This window comes from Lithobates pipiens, unplaced genomic scaffold (genome assembly GCF_037356315.1).
Source record: "Lithobates pipiens isolate NorthernLeopardFrog02 unplaced genomic scaffold, aLitPip1_a1.2 Scaffold_23, whole genome shotgun sequence".
Taxonomy (NCBI): Eukaryota; Metazoa; Chordata; class Amphibia; order Anura; family Ranidae; genus Lithobates; species Lithobates pipiens.
The window spans coordinates 17560203-17576156 of record NW_027507785.1 but is presented as its reverse complement, the minus strand read 5'-3'; the positions used below and the strand labels follow the sequence as shown (position 1 = coordinate 17576156).

At 44.9% G+C, this 15954-nt stretch overlaps 1 protein-coding gene across 2 annotated transcripts in view; it reads right to left on the bottom strand.

Annotated features, from left to right (window-relative positions):
* Positions 1-346: 346 nt before the first annotated feature.
* POLD3 (DNA polymerase delta 3, accessory subunit) overlaps positions 347-15954 on the bottom strand; it is a 49060-nt gene continuing 33452 nt past the window's right edge. The window contains exons 9-13 of one of the 2 annotated variants that reach the window (XM_077451223.1): positions 15571-15642; positions 14468-14577; positions 11460-11539; positions 8449-8527; positions 347-3523 (exon numbers count right to left, since the gene is read on the bottom strand). In XM_077451223.1, coding sequence (XP_077307349.1) covers positions 3324-3523; positions 8449-8527; positions 11460-11539; positions 14468-14577; positions 15571-15642 — 541 coding nt within the window. In that variant the 3' untranslated portion in view covers positions 347-3323. The remainder of the gene's footprint in view (positions 3524-8448; positions 8528-11459; positions 11540-14467; positions 14578-15570; positions 15643-15954) is intronic. The other variant, XM_077451224.1, reaches the window with a different exon arrangement.

Here is a 15954-nt window from a genome sequence, read left to right as displayed (position 1 = left end):
CAGACCTCCCCAGGCTTCCTCCTTCCCCAAAAGAAGCTGGGGTGTGCAAGATGCAGCCATATAGGTATTCTTAGGCTCCCTAGCCTACCTAGCTGCGGAATCAGAGAGAGACCACCGTCTCCCCCTTCTCAGGGAACACTCGGCCTCCCTGGCTGTTCAGCCCTGGCTCCTTAGCGGCGTCTGCCCACCGGAGAAAACACCAGAACTGAGGGGCCGGCGAGGCTTAAATCTTGCAGTATAAGGACGAGTTTCCCCCGAGATGGGAGGAGCCAAGGTCTCTCTATGGTGGCTGCCCTGAAAGACGAACAGGGGAAAATATAGAGGTTTTTAAGAAAGCACACAGAAGTCTCATACATGAAACACTTTAATGAACAGATCACTGTACAAAGAGCAGAAAACATTGAAAAAACGCAAAACGATATAAAGTATTACAAATATTACATGTAATCCAAGATCTGTCCTGTTGTATACACCGCTTGAAGGCCATTGTGGCTATATAGACCCCCATAGTAAACGCAGTCCTGGGCAATGCAAAGTAAAAGATATGATGAAAAATATACATAGGCAGAAGTTAGCTTCAGATCAACCTCCAGCATATGACAATCGGAGCGCTAAATCAGCTCCACCATCCGACCCCTATTTCACTACAGGACAGCGATGTAGGCGTTGGAGAATCGGACCATATTGCGCAAAATTCTTTGCCCAGCTCGGGGGAGGGAGGTCATTAGTTGCAAGGAAAAAATAAATAAAAATGCAGCCATTTTTTTTTCTCCAAACACTCTGTGCTGGGATGCAGCAAAAGGACCACAGGTTACAGCGATGAGTGGCAATGGTCCAGGTAGGAAGGTTTTCATGACGTGCAGGACTGTCATAACACTGGAAGTCTAAACACAATAGGAATTTTGTGCTGGGACTGCAACATAGCAGGGGGCTCTAAAACTAGGGTCTTTATTAACGTTGTAAAGCACTACGCAAAACAGTTGGCGCTCTATAAATCCTGTATAATATTAATGCCAATGGAAACAAAGGATCATGTACCCTCATCACTGGAGTAGGGGAGCTGGGCCAGCGCCTCAAAGATGAAACATTCAGTGCAAAAAAATAAAATAAAAAGGACGCCTCAGGAGAAAACTATGGTTTCAACTCAAGTTGTGTGCAGACATTTGGGGACATTCCCGCTTTTAAACTAAAGTACTGTACGGTTGGCCAAGTAGGTTCATTTATTTTTGGCAGTTATCCAGAAACATAACTTGTTTTTGTAAATTTCAGGAATTAGAAATGGAAAGGTCATTTTTAAGAACAAAAAAAAAATAAAAAAAATCATAATGGCTTGTGTACTGGGAAAGGAGAATGTGCTGCATGCATGATGTTCTCTAAACCAAAGTAAGTAAAGGGTTAAGTCCAGCGGATATCGGCAAGCTGCACAATCAATATTATAGGATGCACTGGCTTCTTTCCAGCATCTCAGGGATTTCTGGTCCATCTTCTCCAATCACCTTTGTGTCCCATGGAGAGTCTACATTTATTATACAGAGAACCCGGTATGACAGACAGCTCTATGAAATGAATTGGTCTGGGGATGGAGGAAGGCAGTGCATGGATGTTCCCATAAAAATTATACAGCTCCATTTATTATCACTTTGAGGATCAGGGAGGGTGTTACTTCTAAGCTTATCAGTGATATAAAAAAGTTTTTTTTTTTTTTTTTTTTAAAGATAACAAACACACAATGTTGTCCTTACCTGCTCTGTGCAAGGGCTTTGCACAGAGCAGCCCAGATTCTGGCCCTTCCCTCCTGCCCCCATAGCAGGCAGATTATGGGCAGGAGGGAAGGGTCAGAACAGTCTGTAAAGCTCTTGATTTTCCATAGCTGCCCCTGGTCATAATTATATATATATATATATATATATATATATTTTTTTTTTTTTTAAATAAGCCTCATGCACATTTTTCTGCTGCTCCTAAGGGCATTTGGTTTTTTTGTCCCGCCTCTAAATGCTCCAGCATGTGGACCTAGGTGCCAATGTGCACACACAGGCCTTTAGGCTACTTTCACACTGAAGGTGTTTTTCAGGGGTTTTAGCGATATAAATAACACCTGTAAAGCGACTGAATACCGCCTTCCATGCCACCCCAGTGTGAAAGCCTGAGTGCTTTCACACTGGGGTGGTGCGCTTGTGGGATGTTAAAAAAAAAAAAAAAAAGAAGTACTGCAAGCCGCATCTTTGGGCCGGTGCATACACCGCTCCTACACTGCCCCCGCTCATTGGAATGCATAGGCATCGAATCCCAAGCGCATGAAAAAGCGATTCGAAAGCGCCGCAACGCGGGTGGTTTTAATCCTTTCTTCAGCCATTGGTGGGGGTTAAAAGCTTGCTGCTAAAACAACGGTAAAGCGCCGTTAAAACGAGTAGCTAGTGTGACAGTAGCCTTAAAAAGAACTGAGGTTAGCGGTGGTTAGAGGCAGAAAAAAAAATAAATAAAATAAACACTGCCAGTGCATCCAGGAGCAGTAGAGTTTTGCAGAAAAAAAAAAAAACGTCTGACGTGCCTAAACGCATGTAAGCGCGCCTAAGCTAGTTTTAGCACTTGAGTATGCATTCATTTCAATGTCCAGAATAAAATTCTGAACATTTTTGCCAATTCCATGAATTTATGCCCAAGCACTTGATGGAGTTTACAAGCACAAAGCATTTTTTTCTGCCAAAAAACTCTGCTGCCAGGAGGAGAGGAGTCTAGAAGAGGATCGCAAAACATTCTGTGTGCATGAGGCTTCAAATCCAACAGATGTTCTTACACCGTCCAAAACTGAAAATCTGGGTTCTAGTACATCAACAAGATGCTGGTGCCTAAATAATCCTGCCCATATATTGTATCATAGAAGTGTCTCCAGGACCCAAAACACTTGTATTCCGTGTCCAGACCATGGAAAGATGGCTAAGCAATTATGGAAAGGCAAAAAAAAAAAAAAAAAAAAAAAAGAGGCTCCCATACATGTCAAGTGGACAGAATAAATTTGGAAAACAAAGCAGATTAAAGTTTATAAAAATACATCTAGAATTATTGAACCCCCATGTCAGTTTTGAGCATAGTACAAGACATAGGCGCTGTGTGCGTTCCCCAACAAATAAACGGCAATGTTCAAACACTCATAACGGTGATCAATGAGTCACCAAGCAGTCCAGGCTCAGCTATATGGAAGGCCGGCACAATACCGACATCACCATCTCTCATCTTGGGCCAGCAATGACAGGTAAGGGATATACCAGCATCTGCTCCAGATCTCCGAGCAGTCAAGTCTATATAGGAGATAACAAGGCCCATCACTTCTTCTGGAAGAATCCCATGATAGAAGCTTGCTTCGTCCCTTTGCTGGCAGCAGGCACTTTCTTGGAGGGTTTAGTCTCTGCTTTTGTTTTTGGTTTAGCGGTGGAAGTGGACGAATTGGACGCGGCTGGTTTGGATTTGGTGAACTCCTCTCCGCTGTCTGTACAAGACTCACTTTCATAGACCTTTTCTGTTACTGGAAAAAAAACACAAAGAAAGAGGTCAACAGCCACCTACGGCATAGAACTGGTTTTCAAATAGCAGCACTGCTGTTAAACACTCGCACACCAACTGCCCGCAGTGTACTTCAGATGGGCATCCAACGAAAACCAATGTGCTGGTACCCCACTGCCCATTTTCGGGTTTAAGTGTGCTCCCTCCGGAGTCTATCAGCAGGCCCCAGCCAATGATTCATGGCTGGGACCTGCTGATCGGCTGTGTCCAATCACAGCCCAGAGCCCTGTGTTGACAAACACAGACCTCTGTACCGAGTAAATTATCTTCCCAGTTTAACAGATCTTTAGTAAAAATCAGCAAATTATTATTACACATGGTTAGGCAAACTTTTAACCCCTTGATTCCCCAAGATGTTACCCCCTTCCCAGCCAGTGTCATTAGTACAGTGACAGTGTATAGCACTGATCACTGTATTGATACCAGTGGCGATGTCAGCTTCCACTCAGTTTCAGTTAGGGTCAGATTTCCCGCAGCTCTATCACAGTGCCATTAAAAAGGTTGCCGATCACCACTATTAGTAGTATAGAAAAAATAAATTCCAGTATACATCCCATAGTTTGTAGATGCTCTTACATTCAAACAAACCAATCAATATACACTTATTGGGATTTCTTTTTAACAGGCATGTAGCAGAATACATTTTAGCCAAATTTATGACGACATTTTTTTTATTGGATATGTTTTGTTTTATAGCAAAATTAAAAAACATGACGCCCCCCTCCAAATGTTGGGTTTTTGTTCGTTTATATAATAAGAACCCCAGCGGTGATCAAATACCATTTATAGAAAGCTCCATTTGTGTAAAAAAATAAAAAAACAAAAAAAAAACCCACATAAATTTAGCTTGGGTACAGTGTTGCATGACCGCACAATTACCAGTTAAAGTAGCGCAGTGCCGAATAGCAAACAAAATGGCCTAGTTATGAAGTGGGCAAAATCTTCTGGAGCTGAAGTGGTTAATATTCGTTTTAGATATACATGTAATGTGATCAGTTTAATGTAAATCTTAATCAAAGCTTGCTATAAACCAGTGATGGCGAACCTTGGCACCCCAGATGTTTTGGAACTACCTTTCCCATGATGCTCAACTACACTGCAGAGTGAATGAGCATCATGGGAAACGTAGTTCCAAAATATCTGGGGTGCCAAGGTTCCCCATCACTGCTAAAAAAACAAAAGCTTCCATCCATGACATGCAGTGGTCTTCCCATCTACTGCAGAAAGAAAATCAGATAAAAAAAACTGCAAGGAGAAGGAGGAGGAGAAGGAGAAGGAGAAGGAGAAGGAGAAGGAGAAGGAGAAGGAGAAGGAGAAGGAGGAGGAGGAGGAGAAGGAGAAGGAGAAGGAGAAGGAGAAGGAGAAGGAGAAGGAGAAGGAGGAGGAGGAGGAGGAGGAGGAGAAAGAGAAAGAGAAAGAGAAAGAGAAAGAGAAAGAGAAAGAGAAAGAGAAAGAGAAAGAGAAGGAGAAGGAGAAGGAGAAGGAGAAGGAGAAGGAGAAGGAGAAGGAGGAGGAGGAGGAGGAGGAGAAGGAGAAGGAGAAGGAGAAGGAGAAGGAGAAGGAGAAGGAGAAGGAGAAGGAGAAGGAGGAGGAGGAGGAGGAGGAGGAGGAGGAGGAGGAGGAGGAGGAGAAAGAGAAAGAGAAAGAGAAAGAGAAAGAGAAGGAGAAGGAGAAGGAGAAGAAGGAGGAGAAGAAGAAGGAGAAGGAGGAGAAGGAGAAGAAGGAGAAGAAGGAGAAGAAGAAGGAGAAGAAGCGGGGCTGTGCCCAGACTGCACAGGTCAACAGCTCATTTTTGTTTAGGGGATTAATGAATGGAGATACAGTGCCCTGAAAAAGTATTTATACCCCTTGAAATTTTCCACTTTTTTTTTTACAACCAAAAACGTAAATGTATTTTATTGGGATTTTATGCGATAGACCAACACAAAGTGGCACATAATTGTGAAGTAGAAGGTACATTTGTATGGTGCCCCCCTCCCCCCCCCCAGTCAATACTTTGTAGAACTGCCTTTCTCTGCAATTACAGCTGCAAGTCTTTTTGGGGGTGTCTCTACCAGCTTTGCACATCTACAGAGTGACATTTCTGCCCATTCTTCTTTACACAATATCTCAAGCTCTGTCAGATTGTATGGAGAGCGTCTGTGAACAGCAATTTTCAAGTCTCGCCACAGATTCTCAATTGGATTTAGGTCTGGACTGTGACTGGGCCACATGAATATGCTTTGATCTAAACCATTCCATTGTAGCTCTGGCTGTATGTTTTGGGGTGTTGTTCTGCTGGAAGGTGAACCTCCACCCCAGACTCAAGTCTTTTGCAGATTCCAACAGGTTTTCTTCTAAGATTGTCCTGTATTTGGCTCCATCCATCTTCCCATCAACTCTGACCAGCTTCCCTGTCCCTGCTGAAGAAAATCATCCCCACAACATGATGCTGCCACCACCATGTTTCACAGTGGGGATGGTGAGTTCAGGGTGATGTGCAGTGTTAGTTTTCCACCACACATAGCGTTTTGCTTTTAAGCCAAAAATAAATATTTTGGTCTCATCTGACCAGATCACCTTCTTCCACGTTTACGGTGTCCCCCACATGGCTTCTCACAAACTGGACTTCTTATGGCTTTCTTTCACCAATGTCTTTCTTCTTGTCACTCTTCCATAAAGGTCAAATTTGTGGAGAGCACAACTAATAGTTGTCCTGTGGACAGATTCTCCCCCCTGAGCTGTGGATCTCTGCAGCTCCTCCAGAGTCACCATGGGCCTCTTTGCTGCTTCTCTGATTAATAATCTCCTTGCCCGGCCCAGTCAGTCAGTTTAGGTGGACGGCCATGTCTTGGTAGGTTTGCAGTTGTGCCATACTCTTTTCATTTTCCCATGATGGATTGAACAGTGCTCTGTGAGATGTTCAAAAGCTTGGGATTTTTTATAATCAAACCTTGCCACCTTTCTCCATAACTTTATCCCTGACCTGTCTGGTATGTTCCTTGGCCTCATGATGACATTTGTACACTAAGGTTCTCTAACAAACCTCTGAGGGCTTCACCGAACATGTATTTAGAGATAAAATTACACACACATGGACCCCATTTATTCGTTAGGTGTAACTGAAGGCAATTGGCTCCACTAGATTTTAGTTAGGGCTATTAGAGTAGAGAAAAAGAGGGCTGAATACAAATGCCTCCCCACACTTTTCAGATATTTGTAAAAAAATGTTGAAAACCATTTCTCATTTTCCTTCCACTTCACAATTATGTGCCACATTGTGTTGGTCTATTACATAAAATCCCAATAAAATACATTTACTGTTGTAACATGAAAAAAATTTGGAAAATTTCAAGGGGTGTGAATACCTTTTCATGGCACTGTACTTACCTAATCTTCTGATCCTCTGTGTACAAGACCGGTCCCTGCGGCTTAGATTAACCACTTCCCACAACGTCAATGCATATATACGGCCGGGTGGGAGCCGTCTACTCCTGATAGGACGTTCAGGAACGTCCTTCAGAAGTAGCGGGATTGCGCCCGCGCAGCGGCGCGATCCCAATGTGCTCGTGTCACCGGGACACGGCGCATCTCAGATCGGCAGGAGGGCTCTGCGATTGGCCCTCCTGATCACATGACGGCCGTGTCCAATCACGGCCGTCATGTGATGTAAACAAACAGCCGGTTGCTAGGCAATCGGCTCTCCTCTCCTCACACGGAAGTCATCGCTGAGGAGAGGAGAGCAGATCGCTGCAGCCGGCTGGTGATCAGTGAGTATGAGCTGTTTTTACAGATTTTTTTTTTTTTTTTTTTAAGACATTTTATTGAATAATAAAAGGTGTACATACATTAAGTCAATGATAAGCACAAATCATTACAAGAGAAAACAAAAAAACCTTGCAGAACAATACAGTGCTTGCGCGTTTTTACAGATTTTTACTCACTGATCATTAGTCTAGTGTCAACACACAACACACCACACAGTACAAACACAGTCCCCACATATATCCCCAAAACACACATGTCCCCAAATAATAAAAACGCATGTCCCTAATAATAAAAACATGTCGCCCACATATGTCCCACTAAAATCACATGTCCCAATGATTATCTGCACACATATGTACATGATCATTTGCGTACATATGTCCCTGATCACACAAACCAATTATTATACACTTAACGAATTTTTTTTTACCAAAAACATGTAGCAGAATACATTTTGGCTTAAATTTATGACAAAATTAGATTTTATTGGATTTCTTTTCAAATAGAAAAAAGAAAATATTGTTTTTTTTTTCCAAATTTCCGTTTTTTTTGTGCTTATATCGCAAAAAAAAAAAAAAAAAAAAAAAAAAAAAAACGGAGTCGTGAATAAATAACACCAAAATAAAGCTCTATTTGTGCGAACAAAATGATAAAAATTTCATTTGGGTACAGTGTAGCATGACCGCGCAATTGTCACTGAAAGCACTAGAGCGATGAAAGCTGAAAATTGGGCTGGGAAGGAAGGGGGCGAAAGTGCCCTGTATTGTAGTGGTTAAGGACAAAAAAAAATACATAAATATCTGCTTCTCACCTATCTTTCAGGTCCACTGTCCTGGAGTAATGACTTTAACCAGGAGGGTGACCCTGCAAACTAGGGCAGTGGCCTAAAGGGAATATGTGATATTGGTCCTGCTAAGCCACGGAATTATCAATAGCTGATGCCACGTCTAGTGATTTTTTTTATTTAAAATGTGAACCATACGCTTCCCGATTTAGGTGGGCAGAGACACTCATGTATGGTCATGGAAGGAAAATCTAATGCGGGAGATGAAATGTTGACAACCACAAGCTTTTTACTAGCCACATCATGCTGAAGACCTAGAGAGTTCAGGCCAGTCAATGCTCCTTTCTACTCCTTACCCATACAGCCATCCTCATCCAGGAATTGCTTTGATTTCAGGACTCTCCTACGCTTTCTTATCTTCTCTCCAGGTTGTGTCTAAGGAGAAAAAAGAAAAACAACAAATTTAACCTCTCAGAATAAAAACCAGATCTGCACCTTAGAGATATCAAACGTTAAACAGCACAATTTGGGTTCTAAATGGACTTAAATACTTTAATGCCTTACCACCGGCCATAGATACATATGTAAAAGAAGGGTGTAGCACTTAATGAGAACTACATGATAGTCCAACATGAACATTCAGTGTGTTGTATGATTTATACATAAAACTTCACTCTTAACCACTTTCAGCCCCGGACCATTTTGCTGGTCAAAGACCAGACCACTTTTTGCGATTCGGCACTGCGTCGCTTTAACTGACAGTTGCGCAGTCGTGCGACGTGGCTCCCAAACAAAATTGACGTCCTTTTTTCCCCACAAATAGAGCTTTCTTTTGGTGGCATTTGATCACCTCTGCGGTTTTTATTTTTTGCGCTATAAACAAAAATAGGAGCGTCAATTTTGAAAAAAAATAAAATAAATAATTAAAAAAAAAAAACAAATTTTTTACTTTTTGTTATAATAAAATATCCCCCAAAAATATATATAAAAAAAACAAAAAAAATTTTTTTTTCCCCTCAGTTTAGGCCGATACGTATTCTTCTACATGTTTTTGGTAAATATATCGCAATAAGCGATTGATTGGTTTGCGCAAAAGTTATAGCGTTTACAAAATAGGGGATAGTTTATGGCATTTTTATTAATAATTTTCTTTTTTTTTTACTTGTAATGGCAGCGATCAGTGATTTCTATTGTGACTGCGACATTATGGCGGACACATCGGACATTTGACACATTTTTGGGACCGTTGTCATTTATACAGCAATTAGTGCTATACAAATGCAGCGATTCCTGTGTAAATGACACTGGCAGTGAAGGGGTTAACCAGTGGGTGGCAGTGTAGGGGTTAAGTGTTCCTATGGGCGTGTTACTAACTGTGGGGGGCTGGGCTGTGTGTTAGTGAACACTGATCTCTGCTCCAATCACATGGAGTAGAGATCAGTGTCACTTGTTGCTAGGCAGAATGGGGAGATGCTGTTTACAATGGCATCTCCCAGTTCAGCCGCCCCGTGAGACGATCGCGGGCATGCCCACGGCAATTGAGTCCGCAAGACCCGTGACTGGACTCACAGGGGTCCTGACCGGCCCGCGATGGCAGGGCGGCATTTAAAAATGGACGTACCTGTACGCCAATATGCCTGCCCGTGCCATTCTGTACATCGGTGTGTGCCAGTCAGGAACTGGTTAAAGTCCATAATAAAAATAGTACATCTTGCAAAATCCATTTGTAAGGACACCACCAACACACTGCCTCTTACCCTTAGGTAGAATAAACAAGCATAGATATTTTCCAATAACCGCTCCTCAGCAGCATGGGGGGGGGGGGACAGAAAACTGCAGCTCCTCCAGATCGATAACAGCAAGTCTGCCCCCAAGCCCCTTCCTGCCCAAGCCAATTTTTAATGTTGTCGCTTTTTAAATGACAATTGCGCGGTCATCCTACATACCCAAACATTTTTAGAATTTCGTTTCCACAAATAGAGCTTTCTTTTGGTGGCATTTGATCACCTCTGGGTTTTTAAATTTTTTGCTAAACAAATATAAAAAAAAAAAAAAAAAAAACGGTTGTAAAATTTTGTAAATACGTTTTCTCCTTCACCGCTGGCCACTGATGAAGCTGCACTGACAGGCACCCTTAAGGCGGCACTGATGATGGACACTCATAGTTGGCACTGATAGGGGGCACTGATAGGGGACACTGATGGGCATCACCGATATAGAGGCACTGGCAGGCATTGCTGATGGCCACTGATTGGCATCCCTGGTAGCCATGGGTGGCATACCTGGTGGTCATCTCTCGTGGTCCTGAGTGGGCATCCTCGGGGAGATAATCAATAAGGGCAGACCCCTCCCCCCCAATCAGGAGAGCCACCGATCGTCTCTCCTCTACTCGGGTCTGCCAGACGTGAGTGAAAAACTGATACATGGCTTTTCCCGTTTACATCGTGAACAGCTGTGGTTGGACACAGCTGATCAGATGGTAAAGCGGCTCCGTCAGAGGCTCTTTACTGAGAACAGTGTTGAAGTACGTCAGACTGACACACTGCATCACTGTTCGCCGTGCCCTGCGCCGGCTTGTTATCCTGATCACGTCATATGATATCCGGTCAGTATAACACGACCACTTTGCGCATGTCATATTGCTATATGGCAGGCGGGAAGTGGTTAAAAATGCCCTCAGAGTGCAACTGTTTCCTCGTATGCTAATAGCCAAAAGGTCACAACCCTAACCCATGTAGGTTTTCATATATTCATTTCAAGAATGGAGTCGTCTCAGGGCCGACTGCTATAGCTGGTCTAAAATCTACTGTTTAGCTGCACCTTTCAACATTTTTAAAGGATAAGTAAACCCAACAGCAGGGGGACTGGCGGCAGAAGGGTGAAACATGTAACATGTTCCAAAAAGGTGAACTTGTCTTTTAAAAGTGACTTTGTGCTCTGTATGGTGCCACTACCATGCCACGATAGTCATCCAGAGAATCCTACGTCATCTCCAATAACATTCATTGCTCAGGGAATCCAAAATTCAACATTTTAATATAAAAAAATACTGACAGTTATTATAAAAAGACTGCACTTGCTTCTGCCCATCCCATCCAATGACTGGTCAGCGTGGGTGTCCATCACACTGATGGGCCAACCATGAGGCACAGAAGTGAGAGGGGTAAAGGCCAAGCACCAATTTCCTAGTACGAAGTCGGTATCTATAGAAATGAGCAAACATGGTTTTGGCCTTCCCAGTGAATGATGAAAGCTTTGGAGGAGAGCAGCCAGCTATGGAATCAGGCGGGCAAGGGCAGATTATATTTTTGACTCGCAGCTGGGTTTTCTTGTTAGGGTGACTGGTACCCTTTTATAGAGGCCTCACCTGTGGTTGCGTTTCAGTTTCCATCTTCACAGCAGGCTCTGGAGGAGGGGACGGGGTCCTAACATCTGGCACAGGAACCTCTATGGTAAAGAATACAGAGGGTAAGAAGACTCCACAGTATAGGATTAATAAACCTGTACAAAGATATAGTCTATGGTCAATGATCAAGTCCCAGCATTTTGCATTGAAGCAGTTTTCTATCATTTAAAACTCCACACTTGATGTGGTTTTCACTTTAATTCTCTACAGTCTCTTCTGTAAAATACAAATCAGCTTTCACCTATTTAATCAGATCTTACTATATTTTCCAAATAATCCATCACAGACCAATGGCCGTGCCTACACAGGACATGAAATCTGGAACAGGGAGGACATTGCACATCAGACACGGACGGCCATGCATACGCTCTGCCAATTTAAGAATGAGAGCGTGGTCACAGATGATCAAAGGCAGCTTGAAGATAGAGAAAAAATATATAATATTAATATATATATATATAATATTTTTCTCGATCTTCAAGCTGCCATATATATATACACATATACATACACACACACATATACATATACACACACTTTTTTTTTTTTTTTTAAATGCTGGCCCAAACTATATATTGCATTCACAGGTGTGCTGTATTGAAAAGCGATACTAAAGCCTCTTGTTATACTCGCCCCTTCTGTGCAGTTGGTTTTGCACAGAGCAGCTCAGACCCTCCTCTTAGGTCCCTCTTCAGCACTCCTGGCCCCTCCTTCCTCTTGAGTGCCCCCACAGCAAGTAGCTTGCTATGGGGGCACCTGAGCCGAGCCTCAGCTGTGTATGGGTGGTACATGGCACCCGCCATCCACTGACCTTTTGGGGATGGAGAACATGGCACCCGCCATCCACTGACTAGGGGGGGGGGATTTGGGGGGACATGGCACCCGCCATCCACTGACCGAGGGGAGACATGGCACCCGCCATCCACTGACCGAGGGGAGACATGGCACCCGCCATCCACTGACCGAGGGGAGACATGGCACCCGCCATCCACTGACCGAGGGGAGACATGGCACCCGCCATCCACTGACCGAGGGGAGACATGGCACCCGCCATCCACTGACCGAGGGGAGACATGGCACCCGCCATCCACTGACCGAGGGGAGACATGGCACCCGCCATCCACTGACCGAGGGGAGACATGGCACCCGCCATCCACTGACCAAGCGGAGACATGGCACCCGCCATCCACTGACCAAGCGGAGACATGGCACCCGCCATCCACTGACCAAGCGGAGACATGGCACCCGCCATCCACTGACCAAGGGGAGACATGGCACCCGCCATCCACTGACCAAGGGGAGACATGGCACCCGCCATCCACTGACCAAGGGGAGACATGGCACCCGCCATCCACTGACCAAGGGGAGACATGGCACCCGCCATCCACTGACCAAGGGGAGACATGACACCAGCCATCCACTGACCAAGGGGAGACATGGCACCAGCCATCCACTGACCAAGGGGAGACATGGCACCAGCCATCCACTGACCAAGGGGAGACATGGCACCAGCCATCCACTGACCAAGGGGAGACATGGCACCAGCCATCCACTGACCAAGGGGAGACATGGCACCAGCCATCCACTGACCAAGGGGAGACATGGCACCAGCCATCCACTGACCAAGGGGAGACATGGCACCAGCCATCCACTGACCAAGGGGAGACATGGCACCAGCCATCCACTGACCAAGGGGAGACATGGCACCAGCCATCCACTGACCAAGGGGAGACATGGCACCAGCCATCCACTGACCAAGGGGAGACATGGCACCAGCCATCCACTGACCAAGGGGAGACATGGCACCAGCCATCCACTGACCAAGGGGAGACATGGCACCAGCCATCCACTGACCAAGGGGAGACATGGCACCAGCCATCCACTGACCAAGGGGGGAAATGCAGGTGCATGTGGAAAAAAAAAAGTGCACATTTTGTCCTGCAAAAATATGTGCCTTTTGCTATTTGTTTTTTAATAAAGGCCAACAGTCTGGAACTGTGGCACATTCACATATGCTCCTTGTGGTAACTTACCACCATACATTGCAATGCTATTGATTTTGTAGTCAATATCAGAAACCCATGTGACAACACAGGAGTGCAAATGGGAGTGAGGGACAGAGTTGTCACCCAGTACCTGAACTGGGATCTCCATGGCAAGGATTGTGTGGTATTTTAAACGAAAGCTGCAAGTTAAAAAAAATAAAAATAAAAAAAGTGACTTCTGATAGAACACATTAAAAGGTTATAGGGGGTTGTAGCGAGTGGGTTTCCACTTTGAAACAGAGATCTATTATAATTTCATCTTAAAAACCACAGTCCACCATGACCTAAGCAGACTCGGCAACAAACGCATTGCTATCAGATAAGCCATCACGGTTGTAAAAGCCGGTCCAGCTTCACCAAGCACGTCTCGCTAAGCTCATGTGACAAGCAGCGAATCGGTGACCTTTTCCAGCTTAGCATAAAGTGACACTGCGGAATAAAAAAAAGGGACTTGTTCCAAAAAAAAAAAAAAGGGGACATGAACAGAGATACAGTGCCCCAGGGCCGAGCTCTCTGCGGAGCTGGGGGGAGGCTCGGGGCCTCTAATATGCAGGGAGGCACTTAAGCTGCTAACTTTACATTGGGCACAGCAGCCACTGCCAGCTCTCGTTAATACGGCTGGGTCTGAATCCCAGAGCACGGCGGGACGGTGAAGAATGAAAACAAGACATCAAACGCAAAGCTGGTGTGACGGCCTCCCCCAGGCGACGCAGGCCTGCGTGGTGCCCCACCGAATACAGAAACAAACACTTGATCTTTGACGCGATGAATGGCCGTGTTTTGGCAGGCGGCGCTGCGGGAAGTGACAGGGAGCACAGTAAACAGTGTGTGGGTGAGATACGACGACTGAAGGAGTCCCATTGACCTCAGCAGAGAACCTTTACGCCATCTAAAAAAGGTACAGGCGCGGCGTCAGCAACTCACCGTCCTCCTCGTCACTGCTGTCAGGTCTGGGCTGTTTGATCCTACGCCTCCTTTTCACCAGCTTCACCCCTTCTTCGTCACTGTCTGACATTTCTGCCCTCTTAAGCCTGCTGGGCAAAAAAATAATAAACTCGATTTAAAGCTGTATTCCAGGCAGATATAAAAAGACACAAACACAGCTCAGTATTCAATTAATACATCATTAAATTATTTTTTTAAAGCTGAACTACAGCCGGGAGGAATAAGGAATAAAAATAAAAAATGTTCCTTACCTTGTGCAAAAATGTTGGACTTTTGCTTTTAACGTATGTTCAATTTTTAATTCTCCCCTCCATTTCTCCTGTGTGTTTATTATGTCAGTTTGGATGACTTGGCACCGCTGTTATGCCTTTATGGAGGAATGGATCCCCGTCACACAACCGCCTCTGTGTAATTTACAGAAGGAAGCGCTGCTGTGCTTATATCACACTTTGTCCTTCCACAAAGCCCAGCCATGACCTGACCACAGCCATTGACTGCCAGCTATGCCCTGGGTACAGTCCTGAGCGCTGCCTGCCCACCACATCGGTGAATTCCCATTGTATCAAGGGGAAATGGGATTTCTGTAAATTAAAATCTTTTTCTCTTTCATTCATTGAAGGACACAGCCAAACTTCATGACAGATGGGTTTGATGTCGCCACCTACATCCGTCATGAAGTATGGCTGTGTCCTTCAAAGGCTCCCGCCCGCCTGCAGTGAAACCCGCAGAGCTCCCGCCTGCCGGCAGTGAAACCCGCAGAGCTCCCGCCCGCCGGCAGTGAAACCCGCAGAGCTCCCGCCCGCCGGCAGTGAAACCCGCAGAGCTCCCGCCCGCCTGCAGTGAAACCCGCAGAGCTCCCGCCCGCCTGCAGTGAAACCCGCAGAGCTCCCGCCCGCCTGCAGTGAAACCCGCAGAGCTCCCGCCCGCCTGTAGTAAAATCCGACTAGCTCTGATCCTCCTGTAGCGAAACCCACTGAGTGTATTTCTCTGACAACACAGCACCATCGATAAGCTGCAATATGTTACATTACTGCCCTCTGGTTTAGATATGCTTCAAAAACACTTTAGGGTTGCACAGTTACCTCTTCTTTCCTTTTTCTGGCACTTTTGTCTCTTTAACTTCTTTTGGTTCTGGAGGTGGCACATCAATTGTCCTTTAAAGAACGAAAGAGAAACTTAGTAAAATTTCTCCTGCAGTGAAACACGCCACTGACCACCTACCCAGCTGTAGTGAAACCTGCCACTGACCACCTATCCCACTGTAGTTAGATTATGTCATGCCTCATTTGGTATATGAACATCAGATAGGTTGATGGTACCCACCCCTAATTAAATTGAAAGAGAGGACGGGTTAACTACAACTACTCCAAACAATAATGCCTAGTAACGCCTGTGGTGATGGGAGGACTCTCTCGGTACCCAGTGATAGGAGACGAATAGAATTATATTCAAAAAATAGATTTATT